At 33.5% G+C, this 26,337-nt stretch overlaps 2 protein-coding genes across 2 annotated transcripts; one reads left to right on the top strand and one right to left on the bottom strand.

The window, feature by feature from the left end:
- The first annotated feature begins 3,373 nt into the window (after nucleotides 1-3,373).
- LOC147410148 (polcalcin Syr v 3-like) lies at nucleotides 3,374-3,856 on the top strand. Its single transcript, XM_086417463.1, has one exon. The coding sequence runs from the start codon at nucleotides 3,447-3,449 to the stop codon at nucleotides 3,693-3,695; it is 249 nt and encodes an 82-aa protein (XP_086273589.1). The 5' UTR covers nucleotides 3,374-3,446; the 3' UTR covers nucleotides 3,696-3,856.
- An 8,110-nt stretch (nucleotides 3,857-11,966) lies between these two features.
- On the bottom strand, nucleotides 11,967-13,931 carry LOC147410149 (peptidyl-prolyl cis-trans isomerase FKBP17-2, chloroplastic-like). The gene is made up of 3 exons (XM_086432390.1): nucleotides 13,510-13,931; nucleotides 12,535-12,579; nucleotides 11,967-12,456 (listed from the first exon to the last, which is right to left on the bottom strand). Exons 1-3 carry the CDS (start codon nucleotides 13,884-13,886, stop codon nucleotides 12,102-12,104), a joined length of 777 nt encoding a protein of 258 aa, XP_086288516.1. The 5' UTR covers nucleotides 13,887-13,931; the 3' UTR covers nucleotides 11,967-12,101.
- Nucleotides 13,932-26,337: the final 12,406 nt, after the last annotated feature.

The raw sequence follows: 26,337 nt of genomic DNA on the forward strand, positions 1-26,337 counted from the left end.
CTAACCTATACCTCCCCTAATCTACCCTCATCATTCCCTACAAAACCCACATCTACAACCTAAATCTACACCATTCTCACAAGTCAAACACTCAACCTCTCCCATCAACCTATCCCAACCCTCCATTTCCACCCACTTTGACACATGGCATTATCTCCCTCACCCTCCCAAAAATCATCAACCACCTCTTTAAATCCTCCATTCTCTTAAATCAAATACCATTTAATCACAACCACCATCTTAAACTCACCTCACCAAACACTCCACCCAAATGGGTTGGGTAGGATCCAAATCATTTGGGTCAAAACTCACCCATTTAACCCCCCTTCCCTAAATACCCTCCAATCTCCTCTAAATTACACCCACTTCTCTCTCAAACTCATAATCATTTTATCCTTTTTCTTCACTTCACCCCATTATATCCCTAAAATAACTCCTCAACATTTATAAATACCCTCCTTCTCTTCCCAAAAATGGCTCCCCAACTTTCACTACAAAATTTCTCCCCAACTCTCTCTCTACTTACAACTATCACCCTTCTCACTAAGAAAATATTATCAATTCCCTCACACTAATCCTCCCCAAGTCTCACAAAAAAAAATCACATACTACACTTATCTCTCTCATCATCTCTTTTCTACTCCTTCAACCAAAAAAAAGTTGTATTTGCTTAAAATACTAAGGACTCAAGAAGACTCAAAGAAGAAGAAGAAAGAAGATACAAGGTGGGTGCAACAAAAATAACCCCCTTCTCTTCTACACCCTCTCCTCCTCTCTCTTCTATCACCCCTCTTCTTTTCATTTTATTTTTTAGGATGAATGGACCCCAAGGCTAAAGGTCTATAAGGGTCATTTCCATTAATGGAATGACCCTATGATCAAGCCGAAAATGAACCCCTATCTATGGTACAAATGCATCCACGTGGCACATTATTTTTCACATCTTTTTAAATTGAAAAAAAATAATCGAGTTGAGTTGAGGTTACCACTATTTAGTGGGGAGAAAATGGTGCCTAACACCTTCCATTTTCTCCAACCGAGCCATTTACCCGAATCTCAAGGGTTGATTTATCTTTATACATCGAGAGTCACCACGAGCCCAAAATGGTAATTTTTCAAAATGTGCATCGGGTGACCATTCACACCCACTTACAACATGAATGGTGGCGACTCCAAATCATTGTAGATGTGGTCGTCGTAATGATGAAATCACGTGTCTACAAAACAAATCAAGAAAGGAAAAGGAAGACATCAAGGAGACATCTTTGAAGATCAAAGAAGATCAAGATTGGGTCAAGGTGGGTTTGAACAAATAATACCCTCAACTCCCCTCTTCTACTCTCCCCTTTCCTACACATTTGCACACACCACTATGGTCTAAATCATCCAAGGGCCCCTTCTTCATAAGGGTGCCCTCAATGATTTGAACCGATATTGAAAGTCCCTCACACTTGAGGGCACACATCGATTTTCTTTCATTTTTCATTTTTTTTTATTTCAAAAGATCGAATCCGAGGTTATCACATTACGTGGATGGAGTAGGGTGCCTAACACCTTCCCTACTCCTTAAATGGACCCCATTACCTTTGAATCAAAGGTTGGACCATGCACCTTATCCTACGAGAGTCATCAAAAAATGTCAAAATGACATATTTTTCAAAAATACAACTTCGGGTGACCATTCACACCCATTTCCGAAAATGAATGGTGGCGACTCCAAAACACCCCAAAGTGGAGGGATGTTTCAAAATGATGCAAATCCCATGTCCACACTATTGATCGATCAGTAAATATTTGGGTAAATTAGCATTTCATGAGTTGAATATAACAAAATTCCAATTCCAACTCACTATTCATTTTAATTCCCAAAACATGAAGAGCGAGATCACAGTTTTTTCAAAGTTACGTTGGTTTAAAATAGAGATAACGAACCTACTTGGCTGTCACTTTGAAAAAAAAAAAAAAACTCAATGATCTCACTATTCTAAACTAGTGAGATCGTCACTTTGAAAAACCTGTGATCTTGCTTTTTAGATTTTGGGAATTAAAACGAACAGTTAGCCATAATGGGAAGTTCGTCAAAAGTTGATTACGTTTTGAAAATTTTCTATATATATTTTACTTTGAATTGAGTCAATTGGTCAACATATTTCCAAGAGTTGGGGGAGGGGGTGTTTTGCCTACTCCAACACTAGGGTTTGTAGCAATGAAATTTTGATTTCTATTTATTTAGGGAATATAAGGAATATTTTTTTGCTCATAGAGCTGTGAGCAAATTTGTTCACAGCCCGACAACAGTTTGATGACATCAATAATGGAGAGAAAATTTCTCTCTTGCACGTCCTCTACCCACAAATTTCAATTTTAAGATTTAAAATTTTCAAATGGGTCATTGAGACCTCATGGATTATCACATTGTCAATATCTAACACCATAGCCCTCTAGATTTTATGAAAAAACTCATATTCAAAAAAAGAAAAAAATTAAAAATAAATGTTTTTCTTTCATTTTTTATATTTTAATTTGTATAATTTCTTCCTCTACAACCCTTTAGAATTGGACCATGTTTTTGAATGCTACAAGGTGATCATATTAGAAATTTTCTATTTTCCATTGTGGACAGGAGATAAATTTCTTCTTATTGTTGATGTCATTTGCACCACATGACAAATGGCTATTGGACTGTGAGCAAAAAAGCACTCAAATATTATCTTCCCATCTCAATGGGTCTTTTTTGGCTCACAGCCCAACAAAAGTTTGACATGTGGTGCGAATGACATCAATAATAGAAAGAAAGTTTCTCTCTTTTGCCCGCACATCCTCTGCTCACACATTTATTTTTTAAGATTTCAAATCTTAAAAAAGGTTGTTGGGCCCACATTGATTATCACATTGACAATTCAATAACACAGCTTTCTAGATTTCATGAAAATATTCATATTAAAAATAAAATTGTTTTTTTCCAAGATGTTGAAAATGAACCGCTAATGAGCACCCAAATTTAAAAATAAAATTCAACGATGAAAAGATTACTATTTTTTTTTGTTAAGTTCATATAATTTTGTCCTCGACAATTAATCCCATTGCATCGGATCGTGTTTTTGAATGTCAAGTGCCTAATGTCAAATGGCTGTACTGAGCAAAAAATACTCCATCTCAATTGTTTGTTGGTGTCCAACCGCCTACGTTAGAACACTAAAATTTACCAAGTTAGTTTTATAATTTCCCTTACAAGAAAAGAAGAACAAAAGAGATCCACTCATTTATTTGTTAAAGAGATCCGCTCATAAAGCCAAAACCCGAGTCCAAAGGAAAATCACCAACATTTTCGAATTTACTCCTCTTTTAAAGCCCCACGTCTCTTTATTTCTCTCTCACGCACACACATACACAAAACCAAATACACAGATAACATAATAAACAAAATCATTAGCTGAAGCGAGGAGATGGCAAATGACAATATGGCTGAGGTCGAGAGGATCTTCAAGCGTTTCGATGCCAATGGAGATGGCCAGATCTCGTCTTCGGAGCTCGGAGAAGCCTTACGCACTCTTGGCTCAGCTTCTCCCGACGAGATTCAGCGGATGATGGCTGAGATCGATACGGATGGTGACGGGTTCATCTCTTTGAAAGAATTTGCTGATTTCCACCGAGCCAACAGTGGCTTGATGAAGGATCTCTCTAAGATATTCTAATCTCTCTCTCTCTCCTTTTTAATTTTCATTCTCTATTTTCCTCATCAATGTGGTTGAGAGGTATTTTGATAGTATATTATGTTCTTTTTGCTGTGTAATTTCTGTTCTGGTGCAATTTCGCTGTAAAGGAAATTACAAAAAAAGTTCTTATGATTCCGAAATTACTGATCTAGGCATGTTTATAACATATTTATATATATATATATAACCATTTTAGTAATTATTTATTTTTATCAAAATATGTACCACACAAGGTAATTGTTGTATACAGTACATGGTAATTATTGTATAATAGAAGATGGCCTATGCAAATGCACATGTATCAAAAGGGTTCATTTGTAATTTAAAATATTAATTAAAGGATTTTTTAATGATTACATAGTAAAAGAGATGTTTTTGTAATTTTGAAAATTAAATAGCATGTGAATAGCAATTTTCTTTACTTTTACCAAAATGACCCTGATTATAATATAGATTTAAATATAATAGTGGGGTCATTTAGGGCACTCAAATTTTTGTGTGGAACCATTTCTACTCCGTATTCTCTCATTATAATAGTAGATACACACACACACACAATTATATAGCAGTTGTTTTAGATTATATCATGCTATTGGCACCCACCATATACGCTTTCCGTGCTCACTTAATTTTTTTTGTAAAAGAAAAAAAAAATTGAAATTACACTAATACCCTCATTGAATTACTCTCCACACCCACTATCTTCTCTAGAACCCATCAAACAAAAAACCAACTTCTTCTCCTCCTCCTCCTCTTCTTCCTTCCTTCTTCCTTCTTCTTCTTCTTCTTCTTCTCTCTCTCTCTCTCTCTCTCTCCTCCATATTTATGTTCTTTTGAATTTTGTATGAGATTGAATCAATTGAGATTAGGTTTTAGGATTTTATTTCTTTCAAAATTTTTTTTTTTTTTCTTTTACGTTTTTGGATTTGATTATTAAATAAGATGGAAAAATCACCATTAGAATATTTAAAAATGAACATTTCGAATTGAAGAACTTGAAGTTTTTTTACAATTATGTTCAGTAGGTTCAAGGCAAGCTTGTTTTCAGCAACTTTGGTAGGTACCTACCGATCATTACAAAACCGTTTTGATAGGTACCTACCAAATTTACTAACACAAGTTCGGTCTGAACCTATCAAATAAAACTGTAAAAATAACTTTAAGTTTTTCAATTCAACATCGTTGTTTTTAAAGGTTTTAATGGTGATTTTTTTCCATCGTCTTTGATGATTAAATGCAAAAACGTAACAGAAAAATAAATTAAAAATTTGAAAGAATTTTTTTTTAAAATCGAATCTCTATTGATTCAACTTCACACAAATTCAAAAGGAGATAAATTTGAAGAAGAAGAACAAGAAGATTGAGAGAGAGAGAGAGAGAGAGAGAGAGAGGTAGATGGCGGAGAAGACTGAGTGAATTGATTGAGAATATGATTTGGATTTTTCAATCGATAGATGGAGAAGATGGTGTGTATATGGAGAAGGGTAAAAATGTAACTTCTTATTATTATTTTTTAAATTTAAGTAGGCGTAGAGAACGTATATGGTTGGCGCCAGTAGCACAACTCTTTTAAATTTCATATAAATGATGGTTTATTTGAGATTTTCAACAATTAGAGTAGTCGAATTATCAGCGAGGACAATATCATTCACATGCAAAACTAGGACTAGAATCATGAGCGCTATGAAAAGTCGACATAGAGGTATTGGCTTTGCTTCAGAAAATCCAAATTGAAGATGGAAAGATCCAAAATGGTGTCCGGTTCCTATAGTAACATATGGTGTCTATGTGGCACATTTTCGTTGGAGATTGGATACATCGGACTACATGCAAGGTAGAAAACAGCTTGATTAGGAACCCAATGTGTTTTAAAATCCAACCAATACCTACAAAATAGACACCATTCTTTCTATATACTCATCCTGAATTCCTGATTCTTCCAACAAGGGTGTAATACTAAAACAAAGAAAATTAATCCACAATGTGTAACTTTTTGGTAAAAATAAATAAATAGGAATCAACCTATTTGATAGTTTTGGTAAAATACTCCGCCCATTTTGGTATGATACCCTTTATGGTATACTTGTACGTGTGTAATGTATTTGATGGTTCATGAAAGATTGGTTGATCTTTGCTTGATGCATCAGGAATACAGCATGTTCCGATCCATTGACCTGGTCGGTTTGTACCTATTTTCATAACTCAAAAACTGATTCAATTCGGATGTTCCAGACGAGTCATCCCATTCTCGTAGGTTATCCGGTGAGATAGTCAATAAATCATCCATCACATTGACTCATTAGAGATCCTAGATGACTAGTTCGATCTATCGAAAATATAATCCGAGTTAATGAAAATTCGACCTAGTCATTAATGGGATTTTGTTTTTTTTTATATAAAAATAATTAACCTTTTTAACGATTTAAATGTTTATTATCTATATAAAATTAAGATTTTGGTAGGGTATCTACTAATCGCCTTATAATTGAAAAACAGTTATAAATATTTGAATACAAATATATTATTAAATTGGTTTAAAATTGACTAATTCAAAACAAGATGAGTCAACTTGATATGGCCGTGGACGATGCACCGAGGTCTAAAATATGCATGATAAAATTGGACCTTTAAAATTTTATCCCTTCAATTTATGCATTTTAATTTTTTATATTCTAAATTAAAATAGAATAAATTTTAAAATATATTGAAAACAAACTAATCACAATTGAGTAAGAAACTATACAAATCACAATATGTTTTATTTCATAATCAAATTCTAAGCTTACGACATACACAATTGATCACAGTATGAGTACATCCCAACCACTATGAGAAAAGAGGTAAATTTGACACCAAGGTCCATCAAATCTTGCTGTTGAATTTGCTTGGATTTAGCTAAATTCGATGGATCTTGGCGTCAACTTTACCCCTTTGTTCATACAGTGAACTAGGCTGGTACCTAAAGGTGCACATTGGATTGGTCTAAATCGAGAACCGAACCAAACCATTTAGGGGTAGTTTGGTTTGGTTTTATATACAGTTGGTTCGGTTCTGAGTTAATAATTTGAAAAACCAATTGATTTGATTCAATTCTCGGTTAGGGGTGTCCTAGAACCGAACCAAAATACCTATAGGGGACGTTTTATTATAATGTTTCCCACTTTAAAGCATTAAGCGGCTTCAAAATTATGAATGAACCTCTTTATTAAATGACACATAATGTCTTGAATTTATTTCAAGCATTTATATCCCTGCTAAAATTGGAATATCTCCTTGGACTACACGTGGCATTTCCAAATTAATGAGACAGTTTTATCTTAAAAAAAAATGAGACAGTTTCATGTCAAATCAAAAATTAAATTGACTAATTAAGAGTCCCACTACCCTTACTAACTTAGTGAGGAAAAAATAACTTACTAAGTCTCATCCACAGTCAACATGGCTTCAAGATGCACTCTATTAATAAGGCCAGTGATTCCTTGAGACCAAATAAAAAATAAAAAATTTTATTTTATTCAATTGTTTCACCCTCTTTTATCATTTATTCACTTTTCCTCCATTGAAGCTCTCTTTCTCCATCATTCACTCCTCCTCCATTAAAGATCGATTGCAAACTTAAAGAACTTGAACTCTAAGAAATCAATTAGATTTTGAATCAATCGAATGATTTCCATTGAAGCTCCACATCCTCGATTGAAGCTTCCCCTCCATTGAATCTCTTATGAACGGGATGATTGAAGTTTCTCCTTTGGACAAACCACCCATAACTCTTCTTGGTGGTAATCCATTTGAGGAAAACAGCCTTTAGAGATAGGTTGAGGCGGTAATCCATTTGAGCAAAATAGCCCTTAGAGGCTTCGATTGAAAAAGGTTTTTTATGATTTAGGAGAACCGAGAATCGAACTAAATCAAACCAAATTAAGGTCATTTAGGGTTGGTTCAGTTCTAGGGGGGTAGTTGATTCGGTTTCGATTCCAAATTTGTAGAACTGGTCATGTTTGGTGGAGTTCTAGTTTTCCTCCCAATTTGAACTAAACCGAATCATGTGCATCCCTATTGGTACCTACTCTTACCTATCTATCATTTTCACAACTCAATAAAAAATTCATGATAAATCTATTTTTTCTTAGAACTTTCAGGATTATATCTTGGCCATTGTTAAGAAGGTCACTAGATATGCAAGTACTGGTCCTTAGATACTATCACGTCATTAGATCGTTAGCCATACAAGGCACCTTATAAAAGGTTTATCGACCATTATTTCTTATCCATGAAGGAAGCAATCAACATTGTGGATTCCTTGGCTGTGAATGGAGTACAAAATAAGTTTCTCATAGGAAGTCTCATGTGACCATACCCTAAAAACTTGATACATTATGTGGGAGTTATTGTGGTTGTAGATATGAGAGGTTTATACTCTAAACCTCACTACTACGTGGGTTTGGAAGTCGCCACCATTCAAAGAGTTTAAAGGGCAAATAAACACCATAAAAAAATAATTTTGAAAAGTAATTTTTGAAGGGATTGGTGACTCAAATTTGGTCTTAACCTAGATGTTCGAGTAAGGGAGTTTGGTTGCAAGATGGGAAAAGTGTTAGGCACCTCATCTCACCCACCAAGTTGGTAATTACCATGGTATTGAAATTTTTTAGTTAGGATATCGATGATGATGATGTATGCATGGATGCATAAACTTATATGCATGATATCTTAATATGTATGTGTGTGCTTAGTATAATGTAAATGAGATATTACATTTGCCCAATCTTTTGTTTGCTTTGAGTTAAAGTATATTTTAACAAGATTTCACTCTTAATGACTCAAGCATTTTTTATAAATGAAAAGTGTGCTCAAAGTGAACTTATTATTGTTTGGTAAAGTTTTAAGAAGATTTCCATTATTTGAAAGGTATATTTGGTACCTTCACCTTATATGATGCACGAGTGAGTGTGTGCAAAAGTGAACGCATACTAATGTTTCCTAAATAACTTATTATGAACTTAGAAGGGGAGATAACCTCACATAGAACTAGAGAATACTCTCTAACCACCCTTGCCATTTGTGATGGTTACACTATATATTGATTATGTTGAAATGAATAAGATGTTACAAGAAAGTAAATATGGACTTATAGTTGGTAAGAATCCTCCCACAAGGGGACTAACTCTCAACCCATACTTGCTAAAAGAAATTAAACTACTTGCTTGTAAAACTTTAAAAGGTACTTAAAACAAAAATGGACTTATAGCCAGTAGTTAAGGATCCTCCCACAAAGGGGATTGAGTTTCAATCCATACTTGCCATTGGAAAGTAAAGAAGTAAACTACATAGTTGCAATGAAGTAAAACTTAAGAAGATCAAGTAAAGATATTAGAGTGACGGGGTAGAAGATGGAGGGGAGGGCCGGGGGGGGGGGGGGGGGGGGAGTTTTTGTATAGAATTTTAGGAAGGTAGATTGCTTCTCATTTTTTCTCTTGCAGAGGTCCTATATTTATAGGCCTTAATTTGGGAGACCCTTAGGTCCAAGCTCAACAAGTTCAATTTAATTTTATTAAAATTTCGAAGAATGACCTTATTTACTCTCAATCAATGTGTCATTGATAATCATCTCACCTCTTTGAATTTTATCAATCATGATGATTAAAGAATAGAAGTGTAAATGCTCATAAGGTTCTAGAGAATTCTTTTAGAGGGAAAATGGTGTTTATACCCTTAAAGATGGTCAAACTCCAATGAAAATAATAACAATAACAAATAATTTGTAAGAATGTAAGGTTTTTGGAGCCAATTGCCTTGGATAGAATCCCAATAAACTTGATGATATATAAAATGATAATTACTCTTAAGTTCTAGAGAGTTCTATTTGATGGGCAAAAAGGTCTTGGTCACTTGAACTTAATCAATTTGCAACGAATCCTTGAAAAATGACTTTGAATTAAGTACAAGAAGGTGGTTTTAATGGTCAATTACCTTATATTAAATCTTAACAAACTAAGGATAAGAAGGTAATTATCATTTACGGGACCAAGGGTCAAAGGTGGAAGACTTGCACAATGACATGAAAACCAAATTTAAAAAGTTAAGAAAGAATAAACGCAAGGGTGGAGAGGATAAATAACCTGGTGCTCTTTTGAAAAAAAAATGAGAGATTAGGTGAGGTTTAACAGTAAAATTTCCTTAAACAAATCTTGAGCAATCAAGTGCACAAATTTCAATCATAACAGTTTAAAGGGCCAAGCCAAAAACATGATGGACTTTGGATAACAAAGGTTCAGGCTAAAAAATGCTTAGGCCATGGGCAACCCACGGCCTAAGAGGAAATTGTCATAGTGTCGTGGGTGACCCACGGCCTAGTAGGATTTAAAGCTTAAAATGCTTGAAGAAATGGGCTTCAGCCTAAGGTGTGTAGACACCTCATTTTTGCACTCGCCTGATTAATCAACTCATCAACCCGATTGCAACGGTTCTCAAATGATGGATGATTATTCCAATGCTTTATTTTGTTACTAGATGTGTTTTAGAAATTCGGATAAGGTATCTCAAATTAACGAAACTTTAGAAATCACGCTACGCTAGAAAAGTATAATCTTAAAAGCCAAGAAATCATCACCTTACAGACAAAAAGAGGCTTCACGGTAAAAATCATTAAAAAATGATCAAATTACCAAAATACCCCTAACATCAAAATATCCCTAGAGCCTACAGTACACTTAGAAAAATCCATTCAAACACATAAAATAACAAATCGAAACCAAATAAATCATGTTGTCAATTTTCACAGAATTCGATAAAATTACGAAAATGCCCCTCATAGAGTTCACGACCATTTCGCATAAAAACTTCATAAATGATAAAAAAATCAATATTCCCATTGAATTCCTTACGAAAAACCGATTCCAAAACATCATGGAACATTGAAAAATGACTAAAAACGTTAAAAATCCTTTCCGAGGGTAAAACGGTAATTTTACTATTTTAATAATTAAAAATTTTGAAATTAATAAATAAAACATTAAATAATGTAAAGTAAAATATTAATAAAATTAATTTAAAATTTTAAACCAAAAAAATCGATCAATTAGGCTCTCAGGCAAAATTGTTGATGGTTGCCCAGATATTTATTAAAGGACCCCTCCATCTGGGGGCCCAAAAAATTAAAGATATAATAAATGGGGCTTCTCCAAAATCTTAAAGTCAATCAAGTAAGACTAAAGTCAAGATATTAAAATCAATCAAGTGAAACTAAAAGTCAAAATCCTAATAGAATTCTAATTAAACAATAACTCTATTTAAAATAATCATAATTAAATAATAACTCTAGTTAAAAAAATTCTAATTAAAATATGACTCTACCTAAAACAATTATAATTAAACAATAACTCTCTCTAAAAAAATTATAATTAAACATTAACTCTCTTTAAAAGAATTATAATTAAACATTAACTCTATCAAAACAAGTACTTAAAAAAATCTATAAATAGGGGTCCCTACAACCTATTTTCGTATCAAATAATATACCTTAAGAGAAGTAGGTCAAAAAGCTTTCCTAGCCTCCAATAAATCCTAATTTTGAAGTCCTAACTCCTTACCTAACACCCATACTTCAATTTTAGCTTGAAAAACATGTAGAAGTCCTTAAAAAACACCCAGAAATCCATAAAAAAAAATCTGAAGAATCAAGATCTAAGAAAGAGATATCTTGCCTTGGAGATCTGATGCGAATCCAGCGATAGAACGAAGCGAGGAATACCGTACAAGGAGCTATTCTACCAATCTGAGGGAACAAGACCGTTGTCTTCAGAAAGGTATATATTTTTTATTTTTTTATTACTTAGGTCTTTTAGCAATATAGTTTATTTGGGAATTAGTAGAGATCGGCGTTTGCCGGGAGGGGTTGGTGCCTAACACTTTCCAACTCCGTAACGTGATCCCTGGACTTAGTTTCTTATTTTTCGTAAATTAGTTTCTTTTGCCTTTTAAAGTAAATGTTCGATTCCTAGATCGTAATAACTAGGTGACAACTCCCAAACCTCAAAGGTCAAAAGCGGATCCGCACACCCCGCGGATCGAGGGCGCTTTCAAGGTGGGCCCCACTTAATTGAAGGTTTTTTGGTCTCACGTTGTTGGATTTCAAAGAGCTCTCAGGCTCGATCCGAACAAATTGGGGTGTCTACAGTGGTACAACTCAACTTTACCAAAGAACCAAGTAAATCAAATTACTTAGTTGACGAACATTAAAACTAAACAATCTGAATCAAGTGGTGTATTATACAATTCTCGGTCCCAATTAATCTCCATTTTTGTGTTGGTTCATGATAGTAAAAGTGAAAAAATTTCATGTAAATGAGACAAATATTTGAATTCTTGCGCAAGAACCTTCAAATTTCAAGCTGGTGCTATGGAGACTTTATCAACCTCAACAATGTAATCCAGAGTTGCAAATGGAGGTATTTGCACACCTGGACCTAATTCTACACCCTCATCCCCAAATCCCAAATTAGGAGGAATTATCACTCTCCTTTTACCACCAGACTTCATAGACCTCAAAACATATTCTATCCCTTCACACATCCCCTTAGTATACGGCCTCGACCCCATTACCAATGCCAAAGGCTTTTGATCTCTACCAAAAGTGTCGACAAACACTTCTCCGCTTCCTTCAACTTTCCCTTTGAGGTCAATCACAACTAGGTCTCCTAGCCTTGGTGAGGCGCCTCCCCCAACTCTCATCTCATGGTACCTGAATCACACAAGCAACGGTAAGAGCAAAAGCCGAAACACAAGCTATGGAGGGTGATGCACACTAGACAAAATATACCTGATTCCGTTGGGCAGAACTACCTCTTCTTCCTTCTCAACATCTCTGTAAAAGACATGAACGGATTTTATGGGTTGTGTTTCAAAAAAGTTCAGTTATTTAATATACCTTAAAATCTCAAATGATTTGCATAAAGATATGGCAATTATTATGTGACTAGATCAAGCCGATCACATTCCCTTTGTTGGATAAAAAATTAAGCAAACCGCAAATCACTCAGATCAGTTCAACTACACCTATTACTGGGTTGGTCCTAGCATATACATTGTGCGGACTGTCCACTAGTGGCATATTTTTTTTATGTCTTTGCACGATCCAATTAGAAAGAACATGTAAGTTAAAAGTTCTAAATGAACGTGATAAAGATCCACAAGAATGTGGATTGAGGTAATAAGACCGGATAGGGAATAGTTAAATTAAAGAATAGAACTCTTTCAACCACGACAACATAGCATAGGCTGTCATGTCAACTTGTCCCCATGTAAAGATGCAAGGCAACCTTTTTCCTGATGCACAACACCATAGACCATACAACATTTCCTCTATGACAATCATGATCAATCAGTGTGAGTGACTACTTTACTTTAAATTGAGGGGAAATCCAAAAGAATAGAGAAAATTTGAAATTTTTTCAAAACAGTAAACTAATCATTTTAATTCCGAAAATGGTAATTTTAACTAAAACAGGAAATATTTTTTCTGTTTTAATTTCATGTTAACGGTCAAAAGAAATCCGTTTTGTAAATTGGTAACTTTGTTCCCCACTTCAAACAAAATGTCTTAATTCCGAAAATGTTAATATACAATTTCCGGAATTAAAATGAATAGTCCATGGTTTTGGCAAAACAGCCCTATATATATTGACGATAATTCAAGATGGAGAGTGCTAGAGTTCTTAATGAAAAACAAAATTCTCTAAGTTCAAACTATGCATCTAATTATAATGTGTACTATTGAAAGATACAGAATACAGACCTTGTATTCGCTTCTTGTTGGGAGACTTCGAGACGGGTTTTGATCTGTTCTGAGATAACACCAACAGCAAGGAAAGCAACCCATGCAAGACCAGCACCAAGCCCGAACCGCCTTGTTAAGGTGGAAGCAATCCAATCGGTGGAATCAACTTTATTGTTGGTAGTAACTGGTTTGATAGGCTTTTGTTGTTGCACATTAATGGGAACTTGTGATGGTTGCTCCGACGAAATCGAACGTAGAGATGAAGACTGAGGTGGTTGTTGTGGTGGTGGTGGTGATGAGCCAGGAGGGTTTGGTGTTTGTGAAGATGATGATAGGTGATGAGTTCTTGTAAGTGGGTGAGAGAGAGAAGGTGGAGAACCAAAGAAGGTAGCCATTGCAGGAAAAAAAAAGTTGGTTAAGAAATTATCAAATGAGGATAACATGAAGATGCCCACAAATAAGGACCAAGTAAAGTAACGTCCCTACCTTATCTTTTCTCACATGTGATAGGGGAGAAACTATTATCTATAGTGTCAATTGAAACCTCTTCACTTGAGTGATTGTGTATTTCTTGACACATGGCCATGTGTGATGTAGGGTACTTTTAAGTTTGCCACCTTTGCTGCCACACAAGTAAACCTCACCAATCTAGTAGAGATGTTTGGTTCGTCACTTTACAAAAAGCTGGTGGCTTATGTCTTCTATTCTTGTATATGAAAAGCTGTCGTGTAATAAATTTGAATCTTTTGATGATTCGCTAACGATCTAATTAAGTTCAGGGGTAAAGCTCCCGACCAAAATATTGGACCCATTTGGTTTGGACTTGGATCCAACTTGTTTACTCTCTTTGTAACCCTAGTATATAAATGGTAAGAAATAAAACCTTAGCGGGGTTAGAGAGAGATATACGAGAGGCATAGAGATTGTAATCATGTTCTTCTTTGGTTATCATAGTGAAATCGTCGTTTACACCCGTGGACGTAGGTCGATGCTTTGACTGAACCACATACATCTTGTGTCTTGTGTGAGATTATTTGTGTTCTTGTTGATTTATACGTTGGATCTAAGGGTTCGTTCTAACAAAAACCCATGAAAAGAAGGGTATCCCTATTAGCAATAGAAGCTTGATTTTGGGCCTGAGAAGGAACAAAGCCAATGAGGCCAATAATACCATGTCTTACTTAGGCTGGATCATGTTTGGGCAGGCTGGCCTGTCAAATAATAAAATGTAGGTAATGCTAGGCCCAAGGCCGGCCCAAAAAAACAACAGGAGGGCTGGGGGGGACTAATTTCACCTTTGTTGGCACATATATGTATGCATTGTATCCATGCTTACTAAAAATGTAATGATGTGCAAGTGCATCATGTAAATTTAATCGATGTTTATCTCAAGTTAACATATTTAATATGTACATAGGCATTTATGTGTGAAGTGTAGGAATGATGAACCAGAATTTTTTTTTTTTTTCCTTTATTTATTTAATCTAACAGTTTAACATTTGTTTGTTTGCATACATGAAGATTCATTCAAAACAGTGAGGGTTGTGAGAATGGGGTTTGCCAGTTGAGGATGATGGGTTGACTAGAAACTTAAAGGGGTTAAATATTTTATAATTTTTTTTAGAGTTTTAACAAAATAGTCGGACATTTATTAGGTGGTGTAAGAATGGATCTTTGTGTGTATGTATGTCTGCATGTGTGCTATTTCTTCCATCATTAGTTGGTCGATTTTACTATTTCTTTATTTAGCCAAAAATGAGCTTAGTTTTCCAATCAATTTGAATAATCTATTTTGGCTAGTTTTGTTTTGTTCAGTTCACCATTTGAAATAGTGTCTTTTTGATAATTTTTTCTAGGATTTGAAGGAAGCAATCAACTAGGTCCATTAAAAGCCTGGGTTCCACATGAAGGTGCTAGCTTGCTAAGTTGGTCATATTATTGATTAGTTGAAATGGGATGGTATTGGGTTGTGTTCGAGATCTTCGTATGAATGGAAATTATTGGGTTCTTAAAGAAACATGGTTGAGTGATTCATGATGTTTGGTTTTCTCATTTGTTTGGAATTTGGAATTTTTATTTTATTTTAAGTGAATCTCTCTTTGTATTACTTTTATATATATTGTTTTTGGACTTTTGTGGACAGTTTGTTTGACATACCGATCTCGCATGGTACAAGATAGCCAATATCCTTCATGGGGACTTTCTAAGGATGCCATGCATTTGACCCACATATGACGTATAGTGGGGTATAATGACAGTACGAAGTAAGCCTCAAGGCCCTACAAGTGTCACAGTATGGTTTTCCTATTAACATTGTCACAGTATGATTGCTCCAAGATGGCCTCTGTGGTCAAAAATGTGAGGGGAGACCTATTGGGCTTTAGTTTCTCATTAAAGCTTGTCATGCTTCTCATAACTACTAGCAAATTGAGTTTATACTTGTTTCTTGATCAGGGTCTAGAAAGTGATTTCTAGAACTCTAATTACATGGATTTTATCAGTAAATTATACACTAAATCCTCTAATTAGATATAGTTCATTGTTAGTCCATAATAATTATTGATTTTAATAAAATAATATATTTTGAAATTAATTACTATTATTTTTGTGTAAGAGGAAAAAATTACAAATTTCCAGGAACAATTTAAAAAATCTAGAGATACCACTGTGATCTTGGACCCGAAACAAGATTAAAGACCAAAATTCAGGTTCATTGGGCCAAATTTTACTGTGTCGCCTTAGTCAACAAGGTCACCGTGGTAATGTTGAGAAGTCAAACCTCGAGGTTTGTGCAAGAGTTTGGTTGCTACAAATGCTTCGCATTGAAATAAGGTTTTGAAGTTATTTTGTTTTCGAAACCCTAATCTGATATCTATAAATAAGAGACCAGACCAGAATCAAAGGGCATCTCACCTCCTCTAAAATCAACCTCTCTTCTTTTGTTATTTTAGTTTTAGGTTTTTATATTTTCTTTTTCTTTTTCTTTCTTGGTTTCAAGTTTTGTAAGGAGATGTTGCTGGTTTCAGATCAAGAAGCAATAAAGAAGATTTTCTTTCCTATCATTTCTATATTCTTACTTTCATGTTTTCTTTATTTTATTTTTTTACTTTATTGTTCTTGCGATGATTATTAGCTAAACTCTCCGTTAGATCGGTCGAGGAAGCCTATGCAAGATTCTGTTAACTTCTTTTTATTGTTCTCATGACTATGCTCTGTTGTTTATTGTGAAATTTCTTAAGTAAAAATTATCGGTTGGAATATTGATTGTTCTACTGTTTTAATGGTTTATACTTAGATCAATTTAAGATAAATCATACTTGGCAAAGAACCTTCAATCTTCCTTTTATAATCTTGACTTAATCATTGATCACATATTTTTGGAATTCCTTCATAAGATAATTGATCGATTTTTTGATCCACAAACATTAGTTTTGTTTAGTGGATCAAGATAAATAGAGGACATTTAAACTTGTTAATAGGACTTGCAAATGTGGATCCAATTTATCTCACTTTTTATAGTATTTTAAATCTTTGTTTTTTAGTGTTTTATATTAGATAATTTTTATCGAAAATTGTTTTAATCGTTTGCGTAAATTGAATTAGATTTGAAATGAAAAGAATACTGGATTAATGTTGTCTTTGTGGATCGACCCTTGCTTGCCAAGGTTTATGTTTTTGTTCTTTTATTTTATCATAATCTACATCTTGAACATTTCTTTTAGGAAAGTTTCAATTTCTCATTATGTAGTATAAATTGAATGTGGAAGGTTAGCAAATCTGAATTTAGTATTTTCTTAATGGCTTAGGGTCCCTTCGGGGAGTTGATATATGCATACATCCACTCCTCACTGATAACTTTCCAACGCGTGCATAAGGAAAACATGCATGTGTGAATGACCAATATTGACTCGACAAAAACTACTTTGAACAAGTTTTAATGCTGAGTCAACTTAAAAGTCAATTATATACATAGCATTCTTTATCAATTTATTATTTTCTTTACTACTATTTCTATTGGGTGTATCTACTTGGACATCACACATTGCAACCACAATTTTTAAATTCCTAAAAGTTACATCTATTTTTCTTTCTCTTAAAGGTATAAAGAAGTGACGAAGTGCAACTTATTTTCTTTAGAGAGCAATCAGAACAACTTTTAGGGGTTGTTTGTTAAACTGAATAAATAAGTGTCGAAAGATTATAATTGTTGAAATTGTATAAGCTCTAAATTTAAGTTCTAAGGATGATATCTATTTACCTGTCTGAATTGTGCTAAACTGATTCAAATGTAATCACATGATATTGTTTGTTAGTTACTATTGAAAGTTGATAAATTGACTATATTACTCTTTTCAATCACGCTATATTCTGTTTGATTATTTTAATTGCTAATTCACATCACACATAATAACAGAGCATACATGTAAAATATAAGATGGTTTGGTATTTTAAATTATAAACACAATTCATTGTACCCAAATTTTAAATTACATAACATTTTATTCATCTTTTTTAGATCTAATTTTTCTTTCAAATTCTTGCATAGGTGTACAATATTGGTCAAATTTTTCTTTCTCTTTCTTCACGTTTGTTAATAAAATAACATTCGACTTCTCGTACTAGATGAATAAGTCACATTCTTTTTTTACTGAGTATAATAAAATTAACGTAAAAAATAAATGATATTAAATTATATGATTTTTGTATTATACCATCTTTAACTAATATCGCAACATTGAATTAGGATATAATAAAATCTCCGTTCTTTATTATCATTTTTGTTGGATGTAATTGTTAATAACTTGCATGGTTCACATTCACATTTACATCATCTCAATTCATCTAGGCAAATCAAAAATTCACATCCATAGTTATTTCCAATTTGAAATAGATAAACAAATAAATATTACATTTTATATATTGACACGTGATTTCAAACAATTTTGTAAAATGTCATAAAAAAAACTATTAAGTTACCGTATTTGGACATTTGAGATACAAATAGTCTAAATTTTTTGAAGTTCCTGATATACAAACTTGGCAAGTGCTTTCACCACATGCACATGAAATTTTTACATTCATCTAGATAGACAACACAATATTACAAATAAAATAAGTAATAAGCATAAAAAAAAATAAATAAATAAAGATACATCCACATAAATTTAAATGTTTGCAATGATTCACCTCACAAATAAAAAAATAAATATGCATTCACGTTGTAGACACCCCATTTTTGCTTAGGCCGAACTCGAGAGCACCAAGAACCTTTCGAGAATGTGTTTGACTCCAGTGCAATGTTTCCTGTCAAACTAGGGGCATTTTATTCTCAAGCTTGATCAATGTTAGTCTTAAAGGATAATGGGAACCCTGAATTTAAGGTTACCCTCTTGATAGCAATTTTTTGAAAAACCCCTGAGGTTCAAAGGAAGTTAAAATAATTCATAAATTTTTTGAAAAACCTTGAGGTTCAAATAGAAGCGTTCCGATCTCATATTTGGTTTTGCCTATTAAATAGCTTATTACCCTTTCATCCAGAACAATAGATAGGACATTTTTTTCTTTCCTAGGTTCATTCATACTTTCACAGATTCATTCATTCATTCTTTCACAGATTCATTCATTCATTCTCAGATTCATTCATTCTTCCCCAAATTTATTCATTCTTTTCCAGATTTATTCATTCATTCTTTTCCAGATCCATTCATTTATTTTTCCTCATATTTATTAATTCTTTCTTAGATTCACACCGCTGAGGGTTTTCTTAGATTTTGCTCAACCAGACACCATTGTGGGTTTTCTCAGATTTTACTCAATCAGACACCGCCAAGGATTTTGCTTAGCCAAACACTACTTAGGGTTTTCTCAGATTTTGCTCAACCAGACACCGCTGATGATTTTATCAGATTTTGCTCAGCCAACATAGCTGAGGGTTTTTTCAGATTTTGCTTAGACACGCCGAGTTTTTTTCGAATTTTGTTCAGAACCACCAAGATTTCTAAGATTTTACTCAGATTTTGTCCCTCAAAATAGTTCATTACTCTTTCACCCTGAGTAGGTAGAGTAAGACTCCTAAATAAAAGTTCATTACTCTTTCATCCCGAGTAAGTAGAGTAGGACTCTCATAAAATAAGTTCATTATTCTTTCATCCCGAGTAGTTAGAGTAGGACTTCAAAAAAAATAGTTCATTACTTTTTCATCCCGAGTAGGTAGTGTAGGACTTAAAAAAAATAGTTCATTACTTTTTCACCCCAAATAGGTAGAGTAGGACTCTCCAAAAAAATAGTTCATTACTCTTTCACCCACGGTAGGTAGAGTAAGACATTCAACTTGTGCTCATATTATGCTTAGTTGTACTTAGATTATGCTCAGTTTATGCTTAGATTTTGCTCAGATTTTACTCAGTTTTCATTCAGACCCTCTGAGATTTATCTCAGATTTCAAGTGCACACACTTGCACATTTAGTCAAGGAGAATTTTCTAAAATTCAAATATCTAATATCGTCAGTGAGAGCTCGTGCTCAAGGACTTGATAACTTTTAGTTCTAGGAAAGTTTTACCCATAAGAATCCGAACATCCCAACGAACTGCTAAATCAGGCTACAAAATGAGCTGTCACTAACTTTGGTATTCGAATATTGCATTATCTACCAAAATATATTTGTTATCTAGTTTGCTTCAACCCTTTGTCAAAGAGGGGCATCTATAGACACTCCATTTTCACACTCGTCTGATTAATCAACTTGTCAACCCGATTATAACGGTTCTCAATGATGGATGAATATTCTAATATTTTTTATTTGTTACTAAATATGTTTCAGACATTTAGATGAGGTATTTTAAGAAAATAAAACTTTAGAAACCACGCTACGCTAGGAAAATATGACCCAAAACATATAAATCATTATTTTTAGACAAAAATAAGTTTTACGAGAAAAATCATCAAAAAATGATCAAATTATCAAAATACTCCTATCATCAAAACATCTCTAGAATCTACATTAAGCTTAGGAAAACTCTTTCGAACACATAAAATAACAAATTAAAATCAAATAAACTGTTGTACCAATTTTCACCAAATTCGATAAAAGTACAAAAATGCCCCTCATAGGGTCCACTATCATTTCATGCGACAATCCATAAGTGACAAAAATCGATACCCTCATTGAATTCTTTACGAAAAGTTGATTTCAAAATATTCTAAAACTTTGAAAAATAATCTCTCAATTCAAAAGTCCTCTTTGATGGCAAAATAATAATTTTTACCCTAAAATTTAAAATTTCAAAATTAATAATTAAAACATTAATTAACTTAAAGTGAAATTTTAATAAATTAAATCAAAACAAATAAAATCAATAAATCAAGCCCACGGGTCAAATTTTAAGTGGTGGTCTATTTATTTAAGTGGGGCTCACATGATATTTATAAAAGACCCCTCCATCTAGGATCCCAAAGAATTAAAAATATAATTAGGAGGTTCTCTAAAAATTTAAAAATTTTCATTGTACGTAAGAATTAAAATCCTAATTCAAAATCGTAATTAAACTCTAATTAAACAACTTAACTTTATCTTGAAGAAACCTAGTCAAACTGAAAAACTTCTAAAAAATTCTATAAAAAGGAGCCTCCACAACTTAATCTCGCAGGTCAAGAAAAATCTAAAGAAAGAGAGGCCAAAAACTCTCCCCAGCCTTCCTAAAATCTTAAATCTGAAATCCGAAGTCCATATCTAATACGCAAACCCCATTTTTTACTCAAAAAAACCTAGAAATCCTCAAAAAACATGTAGAAACCCTCAAAACATGCAGAAATATCAAAAAAGTATTCAGATCTAGGAGGAAGACACCTAATCTTGGAGATCGAAAGCGGATCTAGTGACGGAGACAAAAGTAGGAAAACTCATACGAGGAATGCACTCCGTCAGTTCTAAGGAAATCAATCATCGTAATCATCTAGATAAACTAGTTTTTATTTATTTTATTATTTTTAGGTCATTTTTCACAATTTAATATTTTTGGGTATAAAAGAGACCAGTGTTTGTTGGACAAGATTGGTACCTAACCTTCTAATCCCATAACGTGATCCCCAGACCCTTTCTTTTTGTAGATTAGTACTTTTGACCGATTTTGAGTCATGTTTTGGTTCCTAGACTGTAAAACTAGGTGACGACTCCCAACACCAAAAAAACAGATTCGCAACCCCATGGATCGATGATGTTTTCAATAAGAAACATCAATGGGATAATTTTTATTTACATCAAAACAAAAATAACGTCACTTTAAGTTTATAACATTGAAAGCGCCCTCGATCCGCGGGGTGCGCGGATCCGCTTTTGACCCTTGAGGTTTGGGAGTCGCCACCTAGTTGTTAAGGTCTAGGAACTAAACTGACTCTAAAAAAAGGCAAACTAATCTACGAAAGAGAAAAAGAGTCTGGGGATCACGTTACGGGGTTGGAAGGTGTTAGGCACCAACCCTGCCCGGCTAAAGCCGGTCTCTACTAACTTCCCAAATAAATTACATTGCTAACAACCTAGATAATAATAAATAAAAAGAAATAAAAAAGGTACTTTTCCGATAGCAAACTTTATTCCCTCAGATCTGACAAAAATAGTTCCTTGTACCGTATTCCCTTGCTTCGTTCTATTTTTGGATTTGATTTCGGATCTCCGAGGTAAGGTATCTCCTTATTTTTGGATCTGAAATCTTCAAGTTTGTTGCGGATTTTGAAATATTTTTGGAAGACTTTTGGGTGTTCTTTAGGCTAAAATCGAATGAGGGATGTTAGGTAAGGAGTTGGGGCTCCAAAACTAGGGTTTATGGGAGGCTAGGGGTGCTCCTAGACCTACTTCTCCTAGGATTTATGATTTGATACAAAAATAGGGTGTGAGCACCTCTATTTATAGATTTTTTTAGGGTTTGATTTGGATAGAGTTAGTATTTAATTAGAGTTGTGTTTTAGTTAGACTTGTTTTAGGTAGAATTGTGTTTTAATTAGAATTGTTTTAGGTAGAATTATTTTTTAGTTAGAACTCTATTAGATAGAGTTATTATTTAATTAGAGTTCTATTATGACTTTTGGTCTTATTTGATTGACTTTTAATGTTTTGACTTTAGTCTTAATTGATTGACTTTTATACCTTGACTTCAGTCTTGCTTAATTGACTTTAATTTTGACTTCAGTCTCACTTAATTGACTTTAATACCTTGACTTCAGTCTTGCTTGATTTACTTTTAATATTTGGAGAATCCCTTTCCATTATTTCTTTAATTCTTTGGACCCCCAAATGGAGGGGTCCTTAAAGAAATATCCTACGAACCCTCAACAATTTTACCCGAAAGTCCGATTGATCGATTTTTTAGGTTCAAATTTTTAAATTAATTTCATCAACGTTTCACTTTAATTATTTAATATTTTATTTATTAATTTCGAATTTTTTAATTATGAAAATTGTGAAATTACCATTTTGCCCCCGGAGAGGACTTTTCACGTTTCAAGTCGATTTTTAATGTTCTAGGATATTTTAGAATCGGTTTTTCGTAAGGAATTCAATGAGAATGTTGGTTTGTGTCATTTATAAAAAATTTTATGTGAAATGATTGTGAACTTTATGAGGGGCATTTTCGTAATTTTACCAAATTCTGTTAAAATTGGTGAAATGATTTATTTGGTTCCGATTTGTCATTTTATATGTTCGAATGGGTTTTCCTAAGCGTAGCGTAGGCTCTAACGTTGTTTTGAGGTTAGGGGTATTTTGGTAATTTGGTCAATTTTTAGTGATTTTTATCGTGAAACTTCTTTTTGGTTTGCAAGATGATGATTTCTATGTTTCTAGGGTCATATTTTCCTAGCGTAGCGTGGTTTCTAAGGTTTTGTTAGTTTGAGATACCTCATCCGGATTTCTAAAACACATCTGGTAACAAAATAAAGTAATGGAATACACATCCATCATTGGGAATCATTGCGATCGGGTTGACGAGTTGATTAATCAGGCGAGTGCAAAAATGGGGTGTCTACAAACATGTAAAGATTATTAATAATATAAAATAAATAAAGACTATCTTTATTAGGTGGAGGTAGTCGTAAGTTTCACCGAAATATAGTAGTCTTTTTTAGATATCACATTCCTTCTTTAGATATCGTTGAGTAAACTTTCTTTAGTACTATCCTTAATCTGAGTAATTATCCTTGACCAATATTTGATTTTCAAGCTCCCTCCTGACCTCCCACCTTGAGTGACCTCTTCAATGCATAGGTCGATAAATAAAGTCTTAAGCTTATTACTTTAATTTTCTCCTTTTTATTTAGAAAACATATCTAATCAATAACTAACATTTTAAAGCAAAGATTACAATATATATATATATATATCTAGAGAGAGAGAGAGAGAGAGGAGAGAGAGAGAGAGAGATCAAAAGAATGTATAATCAATGATTGCAAATCAACCAACAATATGATACCAAGAATAAGTAATGCTATAAAAAATTACAAACAATTGTACCAGATGGCAATAATTTTCAACTTTTTCTAAATGCTCCATATTCTATTGATATAATGTTTTTTTCTTTTTTCATACCCACAAAATCTTTATTTTTGTCTCTTTTATTAGGAATTTTTTACATCTATAATTCTGTATCAAAATTACTTGTCAATTTTTATGGATTTGATATTGAAGGAGAAGAAGACGCATAACCCAATTTCACTCTTCATAAGTACTCACAAATAGTAAAAAAAATATTTTATGGCTCACGCAAACCATCAAATAATAATATTTATAGCAACAAACAAAAACTCAATTAACACCATTAATGGTGAAAAATAGAAAACCCAATCATGTATTTAGCCATATATGGCGACAATGGAAAATCATTTTCATGTCTTTAACCATTAATGTTGGCAATGGAAAACCCACATTAGAAAAACCCATTCATATCTAGATTCAAAGAAATACAAATCTGGAAGGAGGGGGAGAGAGAAGGAGAGTGAGAGAGACATACTTGTTCAGTTGATCTTCTCTCACACGTTTAGTTGATTTTCTCTTCTATCACATGCAGTTGGATTTCTTTTCCAAAAAACACAATGGAAGCTTTGGGTTGTTTTGTTGATTGGGGTTTAGGCTAGGAGATAGAAAACAAGGACAATATGTGTAATAAATTAAACTCTATAAGGGCATATTTGTTTGAGCATAAAATCACCGGTGCTGAGCGTAAATAACAATCAACATTAAACCTCATTTTGGTGCTGGAAATTTCAACAAAATTCTCAAATATTTTTGTTGAATTATTTCGATAAACAAACATGTTAATTTTACAGAAGTGCTAAATGCTGAACAGTTCAGCATTAAATGCTAAAAATAAGTGCAAACAAACGGTCCCTTGGTGGCCCTCTACTTGTTGAGGTAAAACATTAATGGTTTTAGTATGTAAAGGAGCCTACTTTTGCTAGGTCATCTCATGGATGTATGAACCATCTAAGCAAGTACACATGCTTTTTTACTATTGAATTACATCATATTGCATAGATTAATATCACTATCTACAAAGAATTTGGAAAAGTGGCTAGCCCTAAGGCCTAAGAGCCTCAAGAAGTTCGATCCCCCTATATATTAGCTTCTTGTGCAACTCATGGAATGAGTCTTTGGAGCCATACACGCCCCATCCCATAATTGGGTGATACGACCATTCCTTGAAGGGGGTCATGGCTAGAGTATAGTTTCAAAAAAAAAAAAATTTTGAACTTGGATTGCTTTAATTGAAGATGATGGTTCAAAAAGGATTTGTCTCCTCTTGTTCAAGTTGCTCAAAAGTGATACACAGGTTGATTATGTTATGTATGTGAACACCTTAGTGAAGCTCACTAAGTAATTTGATCAAACACCTCTTAGGTATTTTATCAAACACCTTTATGCCACACCTTCCAAGATCTTGATTTATATGGCAATGAAAGATAAACTTCAATAATAATAGCTAGAGCAAAGAAGATAAACAACCGCATAAAGAAAAACTAAGAACATAATATCCACAACAACAGATTTTACGTGGTTCACCCGAACACTACGTCCACTGAAGTATGAACGTTGGAAATTGATTTCCCTATGAAGAAAATATGGTAAATTGATATAATGAATTACCTCTATCACTTAGCTCCACCTTATAGATCTCAATCTTCTCAAACTTCTAAACCTCTCATCTCTAGGTTTTCTCTCTTTCTCTACTCTTTTTTCTAAAATAGACTTCCAATAAAAGAAAACATATCATTTTTTATAAACACCACATAATTGGGCCACTTACATAAGTTACAAGCCCAATCCAAACTACCTTGGACTAGTTTAAAATCAAACATAGTTGGACTAGGCCCAATATATTTTAAGTCATACTTCAATAGATCACGTATAAAATATGGTTTGATTCAACACCAATTAAGTTTTATTCATCATCAATCCTTCCTATCTATTTGGGGGAGGTGAGCTAGACAAAGCTCATGAGAAATTTGTTACTCTGACTCTATCGAATAAGAAGACTCTAAGTTGGTGGTTGAGTTAATGCTCGATTTAATAGGTTCAATGTATGCATATCGTATCTAAAAAGGGTGGGATCAAAATTGTAATCAAGGCATCTATGTTTTAAACTTACTACCCCATGATCTCTTTTTCCTAGGAGACCTTAACAAAAAATATGTCATAAATTTCCTTGCTTTCCACATATAGTAAAAAACCCTTAAGGCCTGTTTGGATTGACTTGTTCAAGTGCTTTTGGCGCTTGCGGGAAGCCTGAAACACTTACGCATATGTTTGGATTAAGAAGTAATTCGATAAGCAATTTTTGTGGGGAGTTATTTTGATACT

This window comes from Akebia trifoliata, chromosome 2 (genome assembly GCF_017979445.1).
Source record: "Akebia trifoliata isolate Shusen 1 chromosome 2, ASM1797944v1, whole genome shotgun sequence".
NCBI classification, from domain to species: Eukaryota; Viridiplantae; Streptophyta; class Magnoliopsida; order Ranunculales; family Lardizabalaceae; genus Akebia; species Akebia trifoliata.

Bases quoted from the DNA above. Each gene is read 5' to 3' on its own strand.
- LOC147410149 (XM_086432390.1), bottom strand. From the start codon at position 13,886: ATGGCTACCTTCTTTGGTTCTCCACCTTCTCTCTCTCACCCACTTACA. The intron at 12,580-13,509 runs GTCTGTATTCTG...TGTCTTTTACAG, and splicing joins CAACAAGAAGCGAATACAAG to AGATGTTGAGAAGGAAGAAG. The intron at 12,457-12,534 runs GTATATTTTGTC...TGTGTGATTCAG, and splicing joins GTTCTGCCCAACGGAATCAG to GTACCATGAGATGAGAGTTG.
- LOC147410148 (XM_086417463.1), top strand. From the start codon at position 3,447: ATGGCAAATGACAATATGGCTGAGGTCGAGAGGATCTTCAAGCGTTTC.